At 41.8% G+C, this 25,456-nt stretch overlaps 1 protein-coding gene across 1 annotated transcript; it reads left to right on the top strand.

Moving 5' to 3' along the window:
- The first annotated feature begins 422 nt into the window (after positions 1-422).
- On the top strand, positions 423-21,401 carry morc3 (MORC family CW-type zinc finger 3). Its single transcript, NM_001079457.1, is given in 17 exon segments — positions 423-493; positions 6,951-7,023; positions 7,803-7,935; positions 8,764-8,978; positions 9,526-9,673; positions 11,130-11,274; positions 11,855-11,986; positions 12,235-12,354; positions 12,898-12,995; positions 13,098-13,196; positions 14,002-14,124; positions 14,352-14,429; positions 15,292-15,313; positions 16,103-16,224; positions 17,610-18,465; positions 20,058-20,203; positions 21,028-21,401. Coding segments are annotated over 17 exon segments (2,709 nt in total). The 5' UTR covers positions 423-454; the 3' UTR covers positions 21,188-21,401.
- The last annotated feature ends 4,055 nt before the right edge of the window (positions 21,402-25,456 follow it).

Genomic DNA, 25,456 nt, shown 5'->3' with positions numbered 1-25,456 from the left:
AGCAGCTATAGTCGGCCCATGTATGGGGACCTTTATGTTTTACAACAGAGTGTACTTTATTTACAATATATTTTACAGTAAGGAGTAAATATTTCACTATATAATTATAATAACCCATTCCACTATGACTTGCTGAAGATTTATATACATATATATTGAGAGGAAACTTTGCCTCTCAAGCTGGGCACTTAATGAGGGAATTTTCCAGTCAGAACATCTGTTGAAAGCCCCGCCTCTAAACAGCAGTCAGTCAGGGAAAGTCACATGACGCTATCAAGGAAGGCAGAGGGTTGCTCTGTCACATGGGTAAACAATGTGCGGAAATACAGGAAGTGGCGGCAATTCGGGATTGGTTCTTTGGAGCGACGAGGCTCCGCCCCGGAAAGGGGGAGACGAGGGCGGGGTTAGCTCAGCTGTTGTGGGAATTTTAGGTTCCTGGACATGTTTAAGGAAGATGGCGGCGCAGGCAACAGACGGGATTCGTTTGAGCGCGGTGAGTGGAAGGGCTTACGGGAGCCTACAGTGAGAGGGCGGAGAGGAGCCCAACTAAAGCCTTTGAGTGGGGTTTTTACTAAGTAGCTCCTCGTAATTAATGAGAGTGGGACCCCCCAATGGCTGCTTTCCCCATGGGCTCTATTTGCTGCTGCTGAACCCCATGGGGCCACATTAAGCGCGGTGTGTGGTTGTTAGTGCGGTGTGTGCGCTTAGGGCAGTTAGAAAGCAACATGGCTAAGGAGTTATACGGAACTGTCTGCTGATACACTGTATCATTAAATATGAGTGAGTTTACTCAGCCTGATTGGTTAAAAGAATCTCTCCGTTTTGGCATATACAGTTATGTTAAGGCTGGGAAATGTGGCTTCTTTCCTAATTCTATCCCAGATATCTCGATTATAAACTGTTTTGTGGGAGGAAACAACTATCCCTTTGCTCTTTAAAATATGTCTGAACTACAACTCCCAGCATTCCGCGGGAGTCTCCCAGGCTGCTGTAGACATTTCAGTAGCTGATTAATATTTACTATGACTGATTCCAATTTAGCTTTAACACTATAAATGTTGATGTTGGTTTGTAGTTGTGGAGAATTTTCAATCATTTCATGTTACATTGTGGGATTGTTCAGCATAGAAATACATTTGGCGACACTGCTGTCAGTATGTATGTATGTATATGTTTATTTATAAAGTGCTACTTATGTACGCAGCGCTGTACAGTAGGATACAGTAATACAAACAGGGGGTTATTAAGATAATAATAGATAAATACAAAGTATAACAATAAATACAAGATACAGTTGCAATAAGTTAAGAGTCAGACACAAAAGGATGGAGATCCCTGCCCCGTAGAGCTTACAATCTATATGAGCTTGTAGAGCTGAATAGGGCTTGGGCCTGATCTAGGGGGGTAAATAATATAGATGTGAGTAGTAACTGGCATTGTGCTCCTGTGTCGCTGCATAGAATGTCCCCTGTCCCCCTCTGTACAGCCCCTTTGTGTCACTGCATAGAATGTCCCCTGTCCCCCCCTGTACTGCCCCTTTGTGTCACTGCATAGACTGTCCCCTGTCCCCCCCTGTACAGCCCATTTCTCTGCTTTTCCTTTCAGTTTCAATTCCATGTTTGTGCTTGAATTCAGCTAGTTGTTAGTGCTGGCTGACAGGAGAGGAGGGGCTGAACCTCACTTTGCATTGATCTTCTTGTGTTATTTACCTTGTGGGCACTGCTCAAACTGGCAGCTGCTGGAAGTTTATTGTACGGAATACGCCTGGCGTGACTCACAGTCTTATGTTGGTTTCTCATCTCTTCCTTTTTAATTTTTTCAATCATGTCATGTTACATTATGGAATTGTTCAGCATAGAAATGCATTTGGGGACACTGCTGTCAGTAAGGGGTTTGTAGTGCTGAATAGGACTTGGGCCTGATCTAGGAGGGTAAATAATACAGATGTGAGTAGTAACTGGCATTGTGCTCCTGTGTCACTGCATAGAATGTCCCCTGTCCCCCCCTGTACTGCCCCTTTCTCTGCTTTTCCTTTCAGTTTCATTTCCATGTTTGTGCTTGAATTCAGCTAGTTGTTAGTGCTGGCTGACAGGAGAGGAGGGGCTTAACCTCACTTTGCATTGATCTTCTTGTGTTATTTACCTTGTGGGCACTGCTCAAACTGGCAGCTGCTGGAAGTTTACGGAATACGCCTGGCGTGACTCACAGTCATATGTTGGTTTCTCAGCTCATCCTTTTTAATTGTATTTTGCCCAAAGCATTTTTAAAATTTGTTTTATATTTTTAAGATTAAATATACATATGTAGCACACCCGTGAGTGTTGGCTATAAGTATCCTTGAGTGTGTGTGCTATTTGAGCTGTGTTGATTTGTGTAGGCCTCAAACTTGGTAACTCCCGGGACCTTGCTTCCCCCTTGGGTGCCAGGTTGCTGGCGATCCGCCTGTGGAGGAATTGACCAGGAGACTGGAGGTTGCTGATTAACCAAACGAACTTTTTTATTTATTCCAAACAGCATTCAGTAGTATTATATGCAGACTCAGGTATATCTCCCCAATATCCAAACCAGGAGCTTCTCTTTCTACAGATTATCTCCCCTCTTTGGGAATATGCTGTGACCTGCGCTAGCCATTGAATGTACCTGAACTACTGCCAGGAATTGATAACCTCACTAATCTCCTCTGAGGGGCTTCAAGCTGCCCAACTAAATACCACTATCTATCCTTTCACTCCTAGAGTGACTATAAAGGTCCCCATACACGGACCAATCCGCTCGCTTGGCGATGTCAATATCCCAAATTGTGTATAATAGGGACCACTCTGGGTCCAGTTAATCGCACAGAAAAAGGCTGATGGTACAAAGGCTGAATATTGCTCACTTTAATGGAGAAGTAAAGTAAGTTTTGAAATATAGGGCCACTGCAGGGGCCCCCTTTTACCAACTTCCACACCATTCAGACTCTTAAAGATATAATGGCACCAGAAATAAAACCTCTTTTACATCTATTAAAACTATGTCTTTACACACTATTTATAATTTTGCCATATAAGTATTTGCCTGATGCTTTTACATTTCCTATATAATTCCCCATGTCCCTCTATGAGGGGGCGGCCATATTTGTGCAGCAGGAGGCCGTTAGCATTAGAAGCTGTAGCTGACAGGTTGAGAAGGGACAGTCAGGTTGGCAAAACAGTCAGGTTTAGGGACTTCAAATAACAATTACTTACACAAGAAGAAAATTATCAACACGACCTATCCCTATTCATATTTTTAAAATGTCATTTTTTTGTGTTAGTATCACTTTAAAGGAACAGTAACACCAAAAAATGAAAAGTAATAAAAATATAATCCACTGTTGCCCTGCACTGGTAAAACGGGTGTGTTTGCTACAGTAACACTACTATAATTTATATAATAAGCTGCTGTGTAGCTAGAGCTGGGCGGTATGACCAAAAATTTATATCACGGTATTTTTCAAAATTATATCGGTATCACGGTATTTGACGGTATATAAATAAAAAATAAATAATAAATATTGGTGGCCCCCAACACCCCCCCCCCCCCCACAACCCCCCCAACCACAACCCCGACCCTCCCCAAACCCCAACATCTGAAGAAGGGGCCTGGATGCTCCGAAACTTGCAATTTTTACTTACTCAGTTAGACAATAAAAGGTATCACCTAGCCTTCCATTTTCTACACAAGTACAGTGTGCAATTTCAGATGCAATCACCATGTTTTGAAGTATACAGCATTTTCCCTCTCAACTCCAGTTGCAACTGTAAGGGGGGAGTTGTATCAAATGCAGTTGTCTAAAGAATGGACTGGTGGTGACCCTCCTGCCTTTCATGTAGGGTGATCCCCACGTGCTGTTTCAGTGTCCAGGAACCAGGTCTAAAATATACTGCATAACTAACACATTTAGCAGTGATAATATGCATATTTGTTTATAGATCTAACAGTGTCATGAATATCTTAAATGAAACTGAAAAGTCAGTTATTTGAACCTCCATACCTTAAGTCTACTACTACTAAATATTTTAAACCTAAATTAAACACAATAGGACATGTTTTGCATGTCCAGAAACAGTTTGGAGGTTTTTGTGGCCTACAACTTTACAAATGTACTGTGCTTCTAGATGATTGTACTTCTCTTACAGTTGACCAGTGCAGCTCAAGCAGGGCAAAAATTTCTTACCAAAAACGTATTTGTTAAAAAGGTGGCATCCTGTGAAGGTGAAACTATAGCAATGTGATATGCCCATGTTTCATATATATGTATCTATCTATGCCTCCACACCAATGCATGTAATCCAGTGTCTGTTTAGATCCAACCTGGCAAAAGCAAGCACTTACCCTCACAACGGTCACTTTGTACAGAGGTATTGCAGTAACCTTTATATACCATGTTGACTGTGAATCTACATGGTAGTCACTCGGGTGGTGCAATCACCACCGAGTTGGGATAATATAGCTCATGGTTTTAGCATGACTTCACCCCAGCATACTCTGAGAGCCTGGATCAGTTGTTTATGCTTGGAACATAGTAACAAAAATAAACTTTGTGATGTAGGGTAGGGTAGCCGTTGGGGGTGGGTACAGGGAACCCCAATCCTATTTCCATTCATTGGGAGGCCCAGTGTAGATACAAACCACAAAACAGAAGCAGCACAATAAAATTAATCTGATTTAAATATAAATTTAACCACAACCCCCCAGCAGAACTTACCCAACTTGTGGTTCCTCCAGCGATGCGTCCTAGCGACGTCGCGTGCGCGCTGACGTCACGTACGCACGGGCGCAACCCGGATATAATTGAAGAAAAATAGCAGGAGGCGCGCATACCGGTGTAGCGGTATGTTTAAAAACCATATCGTTTTTTTTTTTTAAAAACGGTATACTGGTTAAACCGGTATACCGCCCAGCACTATGTGTAGCCATGGGGGCAGCCATTCAAGCTGGAAAAAAGGAGAAAAGGCACAGGCTACATAGCAGATAACAGATAAGTTCTATAGAATACAATAGTGTTTTATCTGTTATCTGCTATGTGCCTGTGCCTTTTCTCCTTTGAATGGCTGCCTCCATGGCTACATAGCAGCTTATTTATATAAATTATAGTAGACTTTCTGAAGTAAACACACAACTTTTACCAGTGCAGGGCAGCAGCACATTTTATTTTAGTTACTTTTATAAACTTTCATTTTTTGGTGTTACTGTTCCTTTAAAGCTGCCCCTGTTACTGATGAGCAGTGGGTCTGTGGGAATTAAAAATGTATTCAGCCACAATAATTACACTGGAAATATTTTTGTATAAACAATAATAATTATTGGCCCCTACACTTGTACAGTTGTACACTTGGGGATTATTTGTAATTGAAAAGCTAATTTCACTTGGGAAATTAGTTTCTTCCCAAGTACTGACTCGGCTGTAATTAATTGCCCTCTATGGGACACACCTATTAGAGCCGGCTGGGGTAAAACCCTGTAACAAGTCCAGTGGGGAATTTAGAACCTTGAGTTTGTCTATAAATGGAATAATAACATTCATAAGGTTATGTATTAAATCCAGATTCCACATTGCTACTGATTAGTTTACATACACGCTGCAGACCCCATTGGTGTGTGTTACCATGCAGTATTCTAACCCCAAAAATAGGAAAATATTAGTTTTGCATTTAAGTTTTTCTTGATTCGGTCATTAGTGAGGGATGAAAAGCTAAGATTTTACAGAGCCAGACATCATTAAATGTTAATTTATAATATAACATCCTTATAAATTACAGTTGTAGGATACCCTGTATAACTCAGCCTGCAGCCTTGTGCTTTTATATGGGCACAGAACCCCTCAGTGACTGCTAATATCCTTATCATTTACAGTAGGGGGTACATTATCCCTTATAATACATGAGTGATACTCAGAGTTCCCTGTATAACTCAGCCTGCAGCCTTGTGCCTTTTTTATGGGCACAGAACCCCTCAGTGGCTGCTAATATCCTTATCATTTACAGTAGGGGGTACATTATCCCTTATAATACATGAGTGATACTCAGAGTTCCCTGTATAAGTCATATGCTAAACATGTAACTTCTGCATATTTTGTTAATTGGAAAATATGTTTGTTATATTCTTGGACTAAACAGGGCAAACGCTGAAACTAAACTTGTTCTACTTCTTGATCCCTACAAGCACTATTCATTGTAATTAGCAGTCTACTTTGAAGCCTCTGTATAAACAAACCCCTTTCCCCCAGCTAAAGCAATTTTCGGCTTGCTGAAAATATACGCCAGACGCCTCGTCTGACATTAGCCTTAATGGAGGCTTCTTAAAGTTGGCTGCTGATCCAATTTCCTAAAAAAGGATAGCCGACTGATGATATTACACAGGTAATGACTGGGTGGAAAGTCGGAGGATCACATCAGGCCATGTATACAGTCCATAGGTACCTGCAGATAATAGGTCACCAGTATGATCCCAAATTTGGCCCTGGGGCCAACTGGATCAGTCCAATTTGGCCTGTGACATTGGACACTAAAATGAGTAATAATACCTTGTGTTTGTGTAACCACTTAGACTGTAAACTCTACCGGGCAGGGACCTCCTTCCTACTGTGTCTGATACCACATGGCACTTATTCCCTGTGCATTTATATTTATTGTATGTATTTATTATAACACTTGCCCTCCCTGTGTGTAATTTTGTATTGTTAGGTTGTACAGCTCTGCGTACCCTTGTGGCGCTTTATAAATAAAGTTATACATACATACATACATACATACATACATACATACATACATACATACATGTGTATGCCCAGCTTATTGCAGCTGACTGATCAGAATTAATTGCTGGTTGGTTGCAATCTGTTATTACAGTGTCATTTTTGTGCACAATATATTTAAATCTGTATTCTGTCTGTATCTGCCTGTTGACTTTTGAACTGTGTCTTTCAGCTTAGCCCCAAGTTCCTGCATACCAACTCCACAAGTCATACGTGGCCTTTTAGCGCAGTCGCTGAACTTGTAGGTAAGTGCAACTTCCTTCCCGCGGTAACATGGGCTCTGTTACTATCAGCTGTGTATGCGCAGCTCCTCATTGCAGCTACATAACCATGCAGACTTATGGCCTTTATAGGTAGTTCATCAGGAACAGTATGTTTGCACTGCTAGTTATTTTATAAAGCACTTATATAGCCCAATATACAGTCCAATGCACGGATTTGCGTTAAAAATGCTTAATGATCAGTAAGTGTGATTTGTATGCATAGTGGAAATGGAAGGTGTAAAAGTGACGTAGTAGAACTCAATATCCTCACTTGAGCTGAGGGGAAGAGATTATTATTCTGCTTTCCTTTTCAAATGACTTCTTGACTGCAGGCAAGTGGGGATGGTGTTTATGGTATGTCACTATAAGGCTTTTATCTTAAAATTAATATTTTCCTCTGCCCTTTACCTTTCCTGGAATAAATTTACAATTCTCAATGCCAGAAAAAACCTTTGGACATTATACAAGATCCACTACATCCCGGTCACTCCTTTTTTTCAGGTTTTGCCATCAGGCAAGAGATATAGGGCAATGAGGGCAAGGACAAATCGCTTGAAAAATAGTTTTTATCCTAGAGCTATTATGGCTCTCAGTAGTGAGGACTGTTAAATTGCATAGTTAGTGCATTTGTGGATATTTGTTCTTGGTGTGTTATTTTTTGTATAGTGCTTTTGCATTGCTTTGAGTTGATTGTTTTGCAATGTCGTTGTCCAAGTGATAATGACAATAAAGATTTATTATTTTTCTTTCTTCATTTTTAGATAATGCCTACGATCCTGATGTCAATGCCAAGCAAATATGGATTGATAAAACTGTCATCAAAGGCAATATATGCCTGACATTTACAGACAGTGGCAATGGCATGACTTTGGACAAGCTGCACAAAATGCTCAGGTAGGTTACTCTCCTTTACTGGCTTGGTCTGCAACTACATGACTGGTTGCTAGGGTCTCTAAACCGCATAGAAAACCATTCCATAAACTCCTGCCTGCCAATGCTGGAGGTGGTTTTGATCAGGATTGGTATGTCAGCTGTACTGACAGACATAACTGGGCACAGTAGGGGCAGAGGTGATGAGAGAAAGAAGGAATATTACAGGGTAATGGGCTGGTAGTTGTGGAAGAGGAGGTAAGGGAAAAGTACCAGAGGAAAGGCAGCAAAGTGTAGTGTACACAATAAAGTGCATTAGAAGAGCATAAAAAAGGGAAGGGAGGGGAGTTAGGTTAATTCAGCAGGACATGTTAAATTTCACAAGTGCAGTTACTCATAGCATCCAATTAGAATTAGCTTTGGTCAGAATGATCAGAGTTTTTATAGAATTAGCTTTCATTTTCAGTCTAGAAAATTAAAAAACACATCTGATTGGTTGTTGTTAGTAACCGATTTCAGCTTGAATGTTAGCAAATCAGCCCCAGGTTAGGGAGCACAACATCTGAAAGATAAGAGAGCAGCACATGAGAAAGAGGAAGACCACCAACATTAGAGAAAGGGGAAGCAGGAGGCAAGTGCAGAGCGGAAGGAAATGGTTAAGGGACGGGGATCAAAAAGGAAATGGGGGAGGAAGCGTGGGAGGGGAGATATGTAGACGTAGGTGAGAGGTAGACAGTAAAGGAGAAATTAAAGTCATTTCTCTTAGTGTCCGTATCTAATCTATGATTTTGATTACAGCAAGAATGAGACTGGATATATTTTTCTAATTCTCCTTTTAATTCTTCCCATCAGCTTTGGCTTCAGTGATAAAGTTGCCGTACACGGCCATGTTCCTGTCGGACTTTACGGAAATGGGTTTAAGTCAGGATCCATGCGACTGGGGAAAGATGCCATTGTGTTCACCAAAAATGAGTCTGGCATGCACGTGGGCATGTTATCCCAAACCTACTTGGAGAAAATCAATGCAGAGCATGTCCTGGTCCCCATCATAACGTTCAACAAGCAAAATATCCTTTAATAGCGGTGTAAAGACTAACTGCCTGGAAGTGCACTTTCTGCCATAAGGTTATAAGTGGTATTCATACCGTGTAGGTTACTGTATTAGAAGAGGGGCAAAAGTCCATGGTCCCCGGGTGATAAGAGTCACTTGGTGGGCCTAACAAACTGGCACAGGTAGCTGCTACTAAGTAGCTTTGTGTGTCTTCACCCTTCGTGTTTGCTGTACTATAGTTGTTGTTGTTATTAACATTTATTTATAAAGCCCCAACATATTCCGTAGCGCTGTACAATAAGTGGGTTTGATACATTGGACATACAGAGAAAGATATAAAGCAATCAATAACCGATACAAGAGGTGAAGAGGGCCCTGCCCAAAAGAGCTTACAATCTACAGTTAACAGAGTCTTTACTCATCTCTTATTGCTCAGCCTATAGATTAATATATGAATGTAATTAATCACATACACTTCAGCTGTATTGTATTTGTTCCAGTGACATTCTTCTGCCATAAGATTTCCATTGCACTGTTATTTCAGTCCTTAACTGATGTCTAACAGCAGCTCGAACGGACGCCTGACTCGAATGCAAATGTAAAGGCAATAACCACTTACTCTCTGCTGAACAGTGAGAAAGAGCTCTTAGCTGAACTGGAAGCCATTACCGGCCGGAAGGGAACGAGGATCATTATCTGGAACCTGCGAAAGTACGAAGTTTACATTTACCTTTTTGTGCCAATGGCAGAATGATGCAGTGTTGCGCTGCCACCCATTCATACATGGTATGCAGCTATCGCTGCAGTGCACTTTCAAACATGGCACTTTATATAATATCCTTTTCGTGGGTGTATCCATTGAACTTTATTCACTTTATGTGAATTGAAGCAAAATTACACCTGAATGGACCATAAAATCATGACCACTCTTATACTTACTAAAGCTTTTATACAGCATTCTTCTACACACACAGATATGAGAGGTAGCAGAATAGCATTACATCCTTACTGAGTAGTAGTGAAAGCTTACATGTTAAATAAATAAATTGTATTTAGTTCCCTATAGTATATAATAACAGTACACAGTGCTATGTTTTTCCCATGCTGCAGTTCTTCCTCTCTCCATGTTAACACTTGGCATTGTCCCAGACTTTGCGTGCAGCAATACTCTGCTTTGTGACTGTGTATTCAGGTCAGACTGACCTGCCAGAGTATCAGACAGTCTTCTGGCAAGCCCTGGCCAATGACGGTTCCCATCACCCCTTTGTTATTTTCACCGTAGGTCTATGGGTCCCTTTTCATTTCATTATAGAGGAATTATGTGAGCTTACTTAATTGTGTGGCCAAGAATATTTTTATTGTACAAGTGTATCAGTGCTGCTTCATTGAAGTCCATAGTCTGGGTATTCCCACAAAGCAGTCGTGTTCCAGGCAGAAAGTCTCTGTTTCTCTGACGGTGCAGGCAGTCTGGGGGCAACCTGCCTAATAAATTGTGCATGTTTTAGCCTCCATACAAATGAAACAAATCCACTTGTTCAGGGGTAACACTTTTTAAATTCAAAAGGTCGTAAATGCCATACCCTAATATACAAGGTAAAAAAAAGTATGCTTTGAAAGAATGAATGAAAGTAATAAAAGTGCTTTTGTGTGTATAGATAGATGTTGTAGTGTTATATAGTGTATTTTATTTAATGAAATCCACAGAAATATTAAAGTGATTTTAGACAGAATTTTCTAATCTAAAATAAGTACCAGAAGGTTAATTTGTTTAAGGTTATTGATTCAAGTGACCAAGGGCTCTAATAACCTATGTAACTGTTTGAATAATAAAACCTGTATCAACAATTGATCACTGCTAAAATATACCATCCATATGGAAACCAACGTAAGTGTATATAAACCCACTTTACGGATCTCTAAAAAGTTTTCACATTCATAAAGTACATATGACTAATGTTATTAAAAAAATATATATATATATATATATGCTTTTGCGTTCCTTTTTGGAGATTTACAAAATATCCTTCTAGCCAATGTGTTCTGACCCCCAGAATGAATTTACCCTTGGGATTGGATTCATGGAAAATCTATAAAGTATTCGTAGGCAATATTAGACTTCAAGCCATTTTTTAGTGTAAATAATTTGATGTATTTCCTTTTATCCTAGGGACAAACGTGGGAGCCCAGAATTTGATTTTGATTATGATAAATATGACATCTTGATACCTGCGGAGATTGACGGAACAAAGAGAGGCTATAAAAAGCAGGAGAGAGTGGACCAGGTTGCCCCCGACAGTGATTATTCTTTGAGAGTACGTATGGTAGACGCTCTCTGTTATTAACCTAATAACCTTCTTTATTCTAGTTAACCTCATGTCTAGCAAATTGGCAAGTTCAACACTAAAAGGAGCCAGACAGGTCGCTTTCTTGCTTATCAGGGGCATTTTTGATGTGCCATAACCCAAAGCACACTCCTCTCTTGACATCCCCCTCCATCCTCCCCTCCCCAGACTGGAAGGCTAATCAATAACAGTCACTGTACAGGCACCTATGCAGTAATTCCCTGAAGCTGCCATCTTAGACACAGGCAAATGGTGTCCATATAGACAAAAAACCACAGTGCAAAAGTTGCGCCTATGTTGCCCACTGTTGTAAACCTATTTCCAGTAGAAAATCATTTGAAATGGAGCATTGGGTTCAAGACCATAGAATATATATATTTGGAGGGACTTTCCTGCTAAATCTCAAAAGTGTTTTAGAGTATCCAGCATCATATAAATAAATTGTCTTCCTGTTAAATTAACTGCTTCACCTAAACGTTGTTTTGCCTTTCAGTAAATGCCAAGCTGTTTGGCTGGTTAGAGAACTAACGGAGCGTGTTTCCTTTCACAGGCTTATTGTAGCATTCTGTATCTGAAACCAAGGATGCAGATCGTTTTGAGAGGACAAAAGGTTCAGACACAGCTGGTCTCTAAAAGCCTTGCACTCATAGAAAAAGATGTGTATAGGCCCCAGTTTTTGGCAGTATCCTTTTCCCATTGTAAAAGGCACAAGAAAGTTCTCAGGATATGCAGTAGGAGCTTACTGCTTTCTCTCACTATTTTCCCTTTATCTTAAAAATATTCAGTTAAACACTCTATATATTTTATTCTGAAAATGTATTTCAATCATTCTTCTTTTAATAATAATGTTTATATAAGTGAATGATGCCATAACAGTGCTTAATTTATACTTGCGGTCAATACTTTGTGTGCTTTCCTTAATACAACCAGCCTAAAACCATAAAAATCACATTTGGATATAACTGCCGAAACAAGGAGCATTATGGAGTGATGATGTATCATAAAAACAGGCTCATTAAGGCCTATGAAAAAGTTGGCTGCCAATTAAAGGTATGTATAAAGCTCAACAATATATTAGGCTAGAGGTGCTATGCCGTATAGTTTTGGTTTCTGTGATAGGCCCTGTAGACCCAAAGCTATATAAAATGTATATAGAATGATGATTGATGTCCTGCCCCCCCTCCGCCCCTTCCCATTGTAAAATTATGTAATGTATAAAGTACTCCCTATTATATAATATTATATTATATAATTATTATATTATAATATTATTCACAGATAAGTTCCATGACCATACAAAAGCAGAGGCTAAAGGCTTTAACAAGGTTATATAGTACTATATTATATATTCAAGACAACATAGAAACCAGTGGGTTATAAACCAGTAATGATTTCAGTCATCCCTGTAGAAACAATCTAAAGGCCTGGATTACTGTAATAGCACAACGGCATTAATCTTCATATATAAAGTACAATATTTTTAACTTATATGCTTTTTGGGCTTTATTTCTCTTATTATGCCAGTTCAGTTTTGAGCGAAGCCTGGACAAGCTGTAATAAGTTTAATAATCTGTATTTTTCCAAATTTCCTAGGCTAATAACATGGGCGTTGGGGTTGTCGGAGTGGTCGAGTGCAACTTTCTAAAGCCCACACACAATAAGCAGGATTTTGATTATACAAATGAGTATAGGTAAGCTAGAATTGTTCTGTGAGTACCGTAGATGATATTTGATATATTTGATATTTAAAAAAAAAAAAAAAATTAACATGTTTTATGAATATGATTTTATAGGCTTACTCTGTCTGCATTGGGGCTTAAGCTGAATGATTACTGGAATGAAATGAAAGTAAAGAAGAATCACCCTTTAAGTCTTCCTGTAGAAGATATACAGTAAGTAAGAACAGGAGAGTTAATTTGATTTGTCACCTATTTTAATTGTGTGCGTGTGTTTTTTATGATAATGTGTGCCTAAAGCCCTGTGACAGAAAATACCAGGATGTAAAATGTAAACCCTCAAATTAGCCGTGTACATTATTATTTTGTTTTTACCCTGCTTATAAAATAGGGGTAATTTATGTTACCCTGGGGCAAGCTTCTCGTGCCAGGGAGACAACTGTGTGCCTTCTGCTCCTCACCAATACAGTGCGGACTAATGCAGTCAATGTTGTATTCTAGGGATGAGCGACAGGTCTCTGAACTTCAAAACAAAGAACGCCAGGTGCAAAGTATAAAAAAAATTGTTAGTTGCAGCCTCTTTTTGCACACTGCATTGTAATAAAGCCCCTCGTAACTTTGAAACAACAGGGCCATTTCGACTGACTGGCCGCATTCGGGGGAAAATTAAGTTAGCAAGAATAGGAAAGTCTTGTGATGATGCTCTGCTCAGAAAATGAAGTAAGCAGACAAGTCATCTGATCTTTCTGTGGTCTGTTCTAAGCAAAGCAACATCACAAGATGTTCTCCTTACTAACTTCATTTTCTGAGAAGCACATGGAGCAGTAAGTGATGCACCCATACATTATCCCAGGCAACTTGCTCCTGTCAAGCACTGCCAAAACCATTTGTCTGGTGATGTACGTGCAGGTCTAGGAAGGACTGAATGGTTGCTATTTGGGCTGCATAATTTGGTTGCTACGGGTTTATATTGCAAACTAAACCAGTTTCGGTATTTTACCAAAGTTTTTTGTGTGTCTAGGAAAAAGCCCGACCAGTTGTGGGTTCAGTGTGACTCTTGTCTTAAATGGAGGAAACTGCCAGATGCAATGGGAAAGTTACCCGAAAAATGGTACTGCAGTATGAACACAGACCCACAATTCAGGTAACGTGGCAGTGTAATGCCAAGAAAAAAGTATCGCCAATAATGACCATCCAGCCCCCATTATCCTGCAGTTTACTTTCTGCCACCGCCTCCCCTCATTCCCTGAAGGGTTGTAGGAGATCTACAGTGTTCTCGGTTATATGTATTACTGGACAGTGTACAAAATGCACTCTTTCCCTCAGGAACCCTTGAGTTTTTACATTTCTAAATTTTTATTTTATTAACAGAGATTGTTCTGTGTCTGAAGAGCCAGAAGATGATGATGACATTACCCACTCCACTTATGAAAAGACCTATAGGAGAAGGTAAGTCATACATGTGAGTGCTTATATCCTATTTTGCTGAAAATTCATGGTGTGTTTTTGCTTGAGTGCACTTTGAACCTGCACCCTAGTAACATCTGTTCTTTACAGAGGAATGTGCATTGTAAATACACTTGGTGACACCCTTAAACTTCCCATTGCATACCTTACTACAACCAAGGATAGTGCACCTTTTGAGTTAGGTGAACACAGCCTTATATGTACCTTGTTTTAAATGTGAATGACCTAGCCTTGCTTCCACTATGCCTGCCTACATGGGATTTTTTGCATGCATGGAGGATTCCAAAATTAAATGTTAATTACATACTTGCAAGACCTCATAACTGTACATTGCTGCATAGGTGACAGAACCAACTTTCTGACCTCTTGGGGGCTGTTGTTAGTGCCACAGTACCATAAAGGCAATAAACATAGAAGTTCAGTGCATGCAATAAACTGTAATACATTGCAGATGGTCAGAGTATATGGCCATGCAGACTTGAGCCTGATTCTGCCTAATAAAGCATGCTATGGGAAGCAACAAGCTACACGTGTAAATCACTAGGCAAATGATAGTTGGCCAGTTAACAGCACTGGTCTTAGGGCTTCAGGATTATATGTTTGTTGTGGTTATAAACTCAAACCCTTTTGTCTAGTGATAATACACTGATGCCATAAATCATATATAAATCGTATATATTATAAATATGTTTAAAAACATACTTAACTTTCTATTAAGGAATTGCCCTGAACGCATAAACAGCATAAGGATGATCAAACAGCTGACTCTGGAAGTGTGAGAATGTTTTATATGACAGATCTTACAATGCTTTTCCTTTATAACTGATTTTTATTTTTATTGCAGGAAATCTGAGCAGTTTCAGCAAGTAAGTTATCGAACTATGCAAAAGATGCGTGAATTAGCAGTGTTTGCTGAGAGCTGCTTAGCCAAAAGCCCATTATTAGCAGTCTGAAAATAGTAATCAAAACCACTTAAAACAGGGGTGGGCAAACTTTTTGGCTCAGAGGCCACATTGACTTACAACCGGGCCGGGCCAGCATTACGCCCAGGGCTGCCATCAGGGCCTCTCAGCTCCCCCCCAGCATCCCACGCAGCATCCTCCAGCTCCACTCCCCAGCATCCTGCAGCTCACCCCCCCAGCATCCTCCAGCTCCACTCCCAAGCTCCTCCACAGTGTCCTTCCCAGCAGCATCCTCCATCTTGCCCCCACCGACCTGCGGCTCCCTCCATCCTCCGGCTGCTTCTGACATCGGCTCCCCGCTGAATCCTTTTATATGGTTGCGCCCCGTGCGTGCTGACGACACGCGCAGGTACGGGGCGCAACCAATTAGGGCCCGTAATTCTTTCAAGAGGGCCGGAGTCAGCGGGCCGGATAAAAAAGGCCTGCGGGCCATTGTTTGCCCATCCCTGACTTAAAATGTATGCAAACTGCCCAGAAGAGCACTCCTAAGTTTACTTTCAGTCCGTATTTAGGGTTAGAACCCCTTTACCAAAACAAATATTTCAGTCTCTGAAAGGAATTTGCAGTGACTGCATTTGTTCAAATGTTTAATAGTCGAGTAACAACTTTGCAAATGACTGTTGCTAAATTATATTCTTGGGGTTCCCTTACAATATATTGGGTACAGACTGACACTAAAATTCTTTTCTGCAGATGACACCAGACAAAACTACAATTCTATTCACACCACAGAATATAGAAATGCAGCCATCTATAGTTTCTGGTCAGAGGATTTTTAATCCACATCAAAGCCAGGGGACAGATCTCAACAAAAGGTATGTTGCCTATTAATTACCAGGATATAACTATAACTGGTAGCATTATGGCTCTGTGAAAAGGAAATGGGCTTTGTTAAAGCAATGGCACAAGGGGGCAATTCCAGGTGATTTAGAGTCAATAATCTTCAGGAGTTTAGGTGGTTGTGTCAAGTAACCCAAATCCCACCCTGTGCCAGTGCCCTTACACTATCATAATTTTTTGGTCATAAGGAGAACTAACCCCATATTTTACTAATTATTAAATAAGTTGCTGGAGTTTACTGGAGGGGGGGCAGGCAAGTAGCACTGGAGGGCATAATTCCAACACTTATTTTTCTTTAGTACCCTCCTATAAATACCTGGAGAACAAACTGCGGCAGCTGTTAAAGAAATATGCATCAGTTAATAGAGCTTCTCCATCAGAATCCTGCATTGTAATCTGTTTTTCCCATGGGGCTAGCCATATTCTTCATTTCCCAGAGTGCCACAGCCATGTGACCTGTGCTCTGATAAACTTCAGTCTCACTTAACTGCTGCGCTGCAAGTTGGAGTGATATCCCCCCCCACTCCCAGCAGCCAATCAGCAGAACAATGGGAAAGGAGCAAGATAGCCGCTCCCAGTAGGTATCAGAATAGCACTCAATAGTAAGAAATCCAAGTCCGGCTTGGGACTCCTCCAGTTACATGGGAGTAGGAGAAACAATAAGTTAGCTGAAAGCAGTTCTAATGTGTAGCGCTGGCTCCTTCTGAAAGCTCAGACTCAGGCACACTTTACTGCTGCACTGCAAGTTGGGACCCCGGGGCGAACCTCTGTATATGGGACCATCAAAAGGCTTCACTAACGCTTTTGATACCAATGCTTTTTTTGCCGTGTGTTGCCAGTAACTGCACAGATCAGCGTGTCATTTTGACACTGTAAAAGGCCCCATACACGGGCCGATAGTAGCTGCCGATATCGGTCCGTGTAGGGGCAGAAACGAAGCGCCTGGCCGACATCTGGCCTGAAATTTGGCAGATATCGATTGGCCAGGTTAGAAAATTCAGTCGGATTGGGGACCGCATCGGCTCATTGATGCGGTCCCCGAACCGACTGCCCCATTGTTGCCAATATAATTCAATTGTTTGGCCCCAGGGCCAAACGATCGAGTTATTCATTTTTTTACCTACACGGTCCCCGATGTCGCCCACCCGTAGGTGGGGATATCGGGTGAAGATCTGCTGCTTGGCGATCTCTTTAGGCACACAAGTACAGTTCTGTGCAATCTCAAATGGTCCAACTGATAGTAACCCACACATACAACATTCCTATCAGAATGAATGGGTTAGTTGTAGGACAATACACTTTGCTGTTACTTAGACATTTTAAGTCTTGTAAATGCTGTTTATTTTTTTTTCCTCTCTAGCTGTAAACGTCCTTTATCTAATGACAATGAAGCTGCGAAGAAGCCAAAGCTCAGTGGATCAGATACTATTGATCTCCTTCAGTGGAGCGATGAAGAAGATGTTATTATAATAGAAGATAACAGCACCACCAAGCCAAAAAATAATACAAAAAGTCTCCTTATTTCAAATTCAAATCCAGTGACCACTGAGAGGATAAATCACAGGCCAAATGGAATTGAGAACTCAAATGGAATTGATCCCATTCCAACCCCTGACCCCATTCCTAGAGGTGAGACTTCAGCAGTGGCCACCCAGACAGAAAGGGCAACTTTGCCTGTTAAAAAAGAAGAAGATGTAAGCAATGATTACAGCAGTCAGGAAAACCAACAGATGCCAGACTCCATCCTTTACATTAACTGCAATGGAATAGCCCAACATGAAATGGACACCTCACACCAAACCCATCACCAGGAAAAGTCTGTGGGTGCAAGAGACCGTGAAAAAGAAAATCTGAAGAAGCACTGCGAAGAACTGCTTGTCAGGGTGAAGGGATTGGAAGGGGAGGTCTCAGAACTGAGAAACAATCAGGTTAAGAAAGAAGTTTCTCATCAGGTGACCCAGACAGATGCCAGTCCCCCAAATATCACTGAACTTCCTTCAAAGCAACTTGTAGCCCAGTATGAACAGGCCCTTAAGGAAATCAACAGGCTGAAAGCTCAGTGTGAGGTGCTGCAGGACCTGAAGGCTGAGCCTGGCACGGGGCCCCAGAAACCGGCAGAGAACAGCAGTGACATGGATGATATGGCTTTGCAGCTGGACAGCTTATTCAGGCAGCTGGATGCATGTTCCACCGAACGGGATCGGTATAAAAGTGAGGTAGGCAGTGTGCTCTGGCCTTTTACTTAAAGTGGCAGCATATCCTACTTATATGTTGGGAAAGATATCGCCTTAATTGAGGAAAAAATATCATCCTTAGTTATCCTGCTTATTTGTAAATCTTTGCTTCTACAGGGGTCAGGGATGATAATATGTTAGAAACATTTGTACAGTTGCCCGATAATAGGTAAAACCAGAAAATCATGTATTAAAGGGGAAGTTCACCTTTAAGATAACCTATAGTATGCTATACAATGTCCTTAGTATCTTTTTACTTGCTCTTTATAGTTTTTAAGTTCTTCTGTCTCTTTCCAGCTTTAAAATGGGGATCCAAAACGACTTCCCTGTGAGGGTCCAGTTTTATTGTTGTTACTTACACCTTATCTTTCTATTCGGACCCCTCTCCTATTCATGTTTCAGTCTCTCATTCAAACCATTGTCTTATTGCTAAGGTGAATTGGATCCTAGCAACCAGATAGCTGAACTTCTAAACTGGAGAGCTGCTGAACCGAAAGCTAAATAATTGAAAAGCAACAAAAATGAAGGCCAGTTTTAAATTGTCTTAGGGCTCTGGCACACGGGGAGATTAGTCGCCCGCAACAAATCTCCCTGTTCACGGGCGACTAATCTCCCCAGATTGCCATCTCACCGGCGAAAATGTAAATTGCAGAAAATGCCTCACGACGCAACTTTGGCGATTTGCCAAAATCGCCTGTGCAGCGTGTGCCATCCCACCGGCGACTTACATTTTTGCCGGTGGGATGGCAGTTCGGGGAGATTAGTCGCCCGTGACAAGGGAGATTTGTCACGGGCGACTAATCTCCCCATGTGCCAGAGCCCTTAAGGGTGGGTAGTGATGTTGGTCACCACTATGTTTGGCTGCATTATCTCTGGTCTCTCTGAGCAGAATCTTGCAAGCTGGAAGCCAACACAGTCTTGGTTTCCAGTGTATCTGCTCCGGGCAGGAACCTAAAAGTGCCGATACGTGCTAAGATCCGCTCGCTTGGCGAGGTCACAAGCGAGCGGATCTTCTCCCGATATCCCCACTTAAGGGTGGGCAATATCGGGCTAATTCGGTCGTTTGGACCTGGGGCCACATGATCAAGTAAGAACAACGGGAATAGGCGTCGGTCAGTTCGGGGACAGCATCAACGAGCCGATGCGGTCCCCAAATCCGACTAATTTTTAAACCCGCCTGATCGATATCTGGCCGATTTCAGGCCAGATTTCTGGCAGGCCCATCATTAGTGCCCATACATGGGCCGACAAGCTGCTGAATCGGTCTAAGGCTGCCATAAACGGGCCAATTTTAGCTGCTGATATCATTCCCTTCGACAGGACTGATGCCACCAAACATGGAGGCAACAACCCCCCACTGTCCGGTTTTTGCATATTTAAGGCAGGTACTAGAGGTCCCTTTACTCTTGGTTTCTCAGGTTGAGGTGGTTTAAGTGAGTGGTTAAAAAAAACCAAATCAATTGGGTCAAAGATGTGCTTATTTGATGGAGCTTGTGAATAATCAGAATGTTTAGTTACTGAGTATTGCCCAGATGCTGCTTTTTGACATGAATTTATTTTTATTGTGCAAACAGGCTGAAAAGGTAAAGCAACAGTCGGCGCAGTTAGAATCTCAAACCCGGCAGCTCGGAACCCAAATTGAACAGCTGAAGCATATGGTCCAAGACGTGCAGAAGAAAGAAAGTGCTTCAACCAGCGTGGCATCAGCGAGCCAAACTAAGTATGATACCAATCCCTTAGTATATGCATTTAGGGCAGGGATGGGCAAACTATGGCCCGTGGGCCACATCCGGCCCGCCGGCCTTTTTAATCCGGCCCCCCTTAAAAGAATTGTGGGCCCTTATTGGTTGCGTCCCATGTGTGCGCGTGACGTCAGCATGCACGGGGTGCAACCAGATAAAAGGACAGAAGCAGCCGGAGGATGAAGGGAGCCACATGTCGCTGGGGGGGGGGGAGATGAAGGATGCTGGGGAATGGATCTGGAGGAAGCTGGGAGGGGAGCTGGAGGATGTTGGGGAGGATGCTGGGGTGGGGAGCTGGAATATGCTGGGGGGGGGGGGGAGTTGAGAGGCTCCATGATTTCTGATGGCAGCCTTGGGCGTAACACTGGCAGGCCTGTATGTCAATGTGGCCCCTGAGCCAAAAAGTTTGCCCACCCCTGATTTAGGGGGTTATATACTAAAAGGCACTAAGTTTGCCCAGGAGCAGTAACCCATAGCAACCAATCAGCATGAAGCATTTATTGGTCACCTGTTTGAAAGCTAATTGGTTGCAATGGGCTAATGCTCCTCGGCAAACTTATTGCCTTTTATTACATATGGGGGGTTAGGGTTTTGTGACAATATACTGGTCCACTTTTAAGCCACCAAGCCATTTATTAACTTGTTCCTGTGTGAAGTGATGGGATTATTTGCCATAGTGGGTGGGCACATATTCTCTGGAAACCAACCAAAATGCATGAGGGAGGGGCTGAATGACTGCGAGGCAGGGAAACCATTTTCATGATACATTTCAGATTTAATTGCGGCCATCTTTCCTTTGCAGCCTTACGTTGCGATCTCTGCGGATAAACGTGGCGCAGTTGCTGACCACATTGATGCCCGACCTGCAGTTACAAGATATAAACTATGACGTCGACGTGATCGACGAAATTCTGACCCAAGTGTTGGAGCAAGCCGAGAATCAAGTGAGCGGACACCAATAGAACTGGAGGCAAATAACAGCGTGGGCGCAACCACCCAATCTGCTGCTAAACATGACTGGAATTACTCAGGCCCCTCGGTACTAAAGTGCAAAAAAAGAAGATAAACATTTTTAAGACGTGACATTTTTATGCACAGGTGTTACCTCACTTTTTATAATATTATGGATATAAAGTTTATTTAGTTTATTTTTTCATTAAAAAAAAAAAAATCTAACATGCCAAATAGAGAAGAAAATATTTTGGAGAAAATTGAAGTTTTTTTTTTTGTTTTTTTTAACAAATGTTCTGCAGAGTTCGTAGTTTATGGGAGAGATGCTCTAAGCAGCGCTAACGTGAAAGTTGGAAATACTATATGGCCAATGTAGTGAATGAATTGGACTGTGGCCAATTATCTGTGGCGCCACTTATAGTTGGATCATTGGCTGAGACTTCCATCACAACATATAACCTATAATGTAGCTTCCTAGTGCTCCATCTGTACTTGTTGCTGTTTTTAACCTTTTTTTCTAAGGGGGGGGAAACTGGAAATAAGTATAAGTTGCCAGCTTGCCTTTGCAGTTGTTTTTCCATAATCCATGTATACCCCTGTCTAAATCCAATGTTACATTTCTCAGTGCTCTTCTGGGGACTAGTGGTATTTACTTTTTTTAATATATTAACATTTTTTTAACTGCTAATATTGAGATTGTGTATCCTGAGAGGGCCGGGCAAAAGCTTAAAGGAGCAGTTCAGTGTAAAAATGAAAATGGGCAAAATAGACAGACTGCGCAAAATAAATAATGTTTTCAATATAGTTGGGCAGAAATGTCATCCATAAAGGCTGGAGTGGGCAGATGTCTAACATGATAGCCAGAACACTACTTCCTCCTTTGCAGCTCTCTAAGCTGTTAGCAGTCACTAACCAATCAGTGAGGGGGGCCATAACTGTCAGTTAGTTTGCATTTGAATCTGACCTACGTGCTCACAAACTAACTGACAGTTATGTCCCATGTGCCCCCCCCTAAAGTCACTGACTGACTAAAGGTCCCCATACACGGGCCGACTATAGCTGCCGATATGGGTCCCTTGGACCGATTCAGCAGCTAATCGGCCCGTGTATGGGCAGAACAGAGCTGCCCGGCCGACCGATATCTCGATCGGCCAGGTTAGAAAATCCGGTCGGATCGGGGACCGCATCGGCTCGTTGATGCGGTCCCCGAACCGACTGCCCCATAAGCTCAAATGTAATCCAATCGTTTGGCCCCAGGGCCAAACGATCGGATTATTTTTTTTTTTTTAAGTCCCTTGCTACCCGATATCGCCCACCCGTAGATGGGGATATCGGGTGAAGATCCGCTCGCTTGGCGACATCACCAAGCGAGCGGATCTTATAGTGTATGGGCACCTTAAGAGGTTGGAGAGCTGAAAGCAGGAAGTAGTGTTCTGGCTATTATGTTAGACATCTGCCCACTCCAGCCTTTATAGATTACATTATTGCCTAACTAACTATATGAGAAATATATTTTATTTTGCGCAGTCTATCTCTTTTACCCAGTTTCATTTTTACACTGAACTGTTCCTTTAAATCACTTAGGCAAGGAGTATCTCCTGATGCTCACCTGCTCCGTTCCATTGCTCCTGTCGCACTTAGGAATAGAATTTAGCAGGGAGAAACGTGTCAAGAGATGCTTCCTGCTTCAGTTAAATAAGCTTTTGCCTGATGCAAACAGCATAAGGTGCACAAGTTTTATGTAAAAATATCATGTAATCTGAAAATAATTGCAAAAGTGCTCAGAAGAGCACCCTGGGACATTTTACATTGTTAAATGCCAGGGTTTATGCTTCCTTTAATGAACACTCCCATGTCTTCTCATGACAATAAATCCTCGACGCGTGGTCTTCCAGCTGTTTGCAACCTACAGCTTCCAGCCAATCAGTGGCGAGGGATGGTGGTAGTTGTGATTTAATTGCTGATTTGGAATGTGGACATTTTAACAGACAGATAAAGTGTTAGAGACCGTATCATATCCTTGTTTTCCATTAACTCTATCCGCTCGGGGTCTTTCTCAGCTGCTGGGACGGTTTATACAGAGTTTTGGAAGCTTTGTGTTACATAGAGAAACCATAAGCCTGAAATGTCTCGCCCAATGTTTATAGCCATTACTGAGACACTTCCATTCCACGGGCAGATGTATATTTCCAGATACATATTTATAGTTGTCTTTTTTTTAAAGAGAATATATAATCTATTTATAAGCAGTTGTTCTGTTAGATACAGTTTTCTTTTTAACTAGACGTATAGGCAAGATATATGGATGAAGAGCCTCAGTTAGAACCAGATCTGTCACTATTGTGTAACTATGCAAACTAGGGAGATTTTCTTTTGTATTTTTGTAAAGCAATGTTTGTGCTCCAACAGATATTATTATATTGCATATAAAGCTGTCCTACCACGTGGGAAATTCATAGTGAGAGAGCCCATAGCAACTCCCGTCAGACAGTAATGCTTAAGGGCAAAACTTACCTACGCTTATTCACTAACTGCCCAGGGTCCCTTATACATAGTTTTAAGCTGGCTGTACACGCACCAATAATATCGTACGAAACCTCGTTTCGTATGATATTCGGTGCGTGTATGGCAAGTCGACGAGGCAACCAATATCGCATGAGGCTGCTGATATCGGTCGACTCGCCGATCGGGCGGGTTAAAAGATTTTGATCAGGTGCCATAGAAAGCGCCTGAGCAAAATCTGCCTTCAGGGCTGAATCGGCAGAAGGAGGAATCCTATTGTTTCTACCTACATATCTGCCGTTTCAGCCCTGAAGGTTAGTGGCGGATTGGAACGATCATTTGTGCGACTGATGGTCGCACGAAAGATCGAAAATTGCCACATGTGTGGCCACCTTTAGGCTGGAAGTAATTCTAGCTGGGTGAGTTGGTAAGAGCAGAACAAGATGGCAGCCATATCGGTGTTGCCAGCCCTGCCATCGGTGTTTACATTCAGCTTCCAGGGTATATTGACAGTCAAATGCTTATACATTGGATTTCCTAGTCTCCTTTGCTTTGTTTTCCAATACTACTATAACGTAGAGGGCAGCCATTTTGATTTTTTTTCTCCACAGACACATTTTACATTGGCCACTCCTTTAGTCTATGGAGTAGGGGGGGGGAAGAAATATGGCTGATCTTGTGGCTGTCCTGTGAAGGTATTTAATGAAGTGAGTGATGTATGAATAGCTGTATATGATTTGCGTTTCTGCTGTCAGTCTATGGGCAGTATCTGTAGAAAAAAAAAAGAATAAATATAATTTGGGATGCGCCAAATGCACTATTTTCTAAAAGATAGGGTAAAAATGTTCTACTTCCGTCCTGGATTCGGTGCATCACTAAATATAATGCACAATGGGAGTCAAACCACTGCGCCCCCCAACCCCTAGGGAGGGCATTCTACACCCTACTGTACAAGCTGGGTCTGCTGTATTACATGCCATAATGTAGTAGCCAAGAGGCATGTTATATGTTAGATGCTGAAAGCTTGTTTGCTTTTTCATGTACAGATGGTGTAAGCTAAATTCATTCATCTGGAAATGGGTGTGGTCTGGAGTAAAATGGGTGTGGTCTGGAATGAAATGGGTTTAGCTCTGCCCCCTCTGTATTTTGAGCCTAGAAGGTGTGGCAGGGGCCTGTTATTATATTATCACCCCTTTAATACCGGCCATGCATTGAATACACATTCTGCACAACTTATTAAAGGCACAGTAACTCCAAAAAATGAAAGTGTATCAAAGTAGTTAATATATTACTTACTATTGCCTTGCACGGCAACTGTACTATTTTATATAAAGGAGCTGCTGGGTAGCCACAGAGGCAGCCATTCAAAGGAAAAAATGCACAGGCTGCTTAGCGGCTAACAGCTAAAATCCCATTACAGTCTACAGAGCTTAACCTGTGTCTTTTTTCCAGCTTGAATGGCTGCCCCCATGGCTACACAGCAGCCTATGTATATCAATTATAGTAGGGTTTTGATACAATTTAATTTTTGCTGTTACTGTTCCTTTTACAATTCAGATGCGTTCTTCATGGCTGCACATAAATCAGTTCAGTCTGCAGCATGCATCTAAATTCATTGCTAATTAGCCAAGCAGATTCAATATGTGGCCGGTATTTAAGGGGTGGGGTAACCCTACCTGTAACTGGTGTAGCTTGTACCCTAACATGGCGTGTTTCTATTAGGAGGGTAACTGTAGGAAATGTAAACTTGTGTATAGTGTATCCATTCTCTGATCTCC

This window comes from Xenopus tropicalis, chromosome 2 (assembly GCF_000004195.4).
Source record: "Xenopus tropicalis strain Nigerian chromosome 2, UCB_Xtro_10.0, whole genome shotgun sequence".
Classification (NCBI taxonomy): Eukaryota; Metazoa; Chordata; class Amphibia; order Anura; family Pipidae; genus Xenopus; species Xenopus tropicalis.
This window is presented reverse-complemented; position numbering and strand designations above follow the sequence as displayed.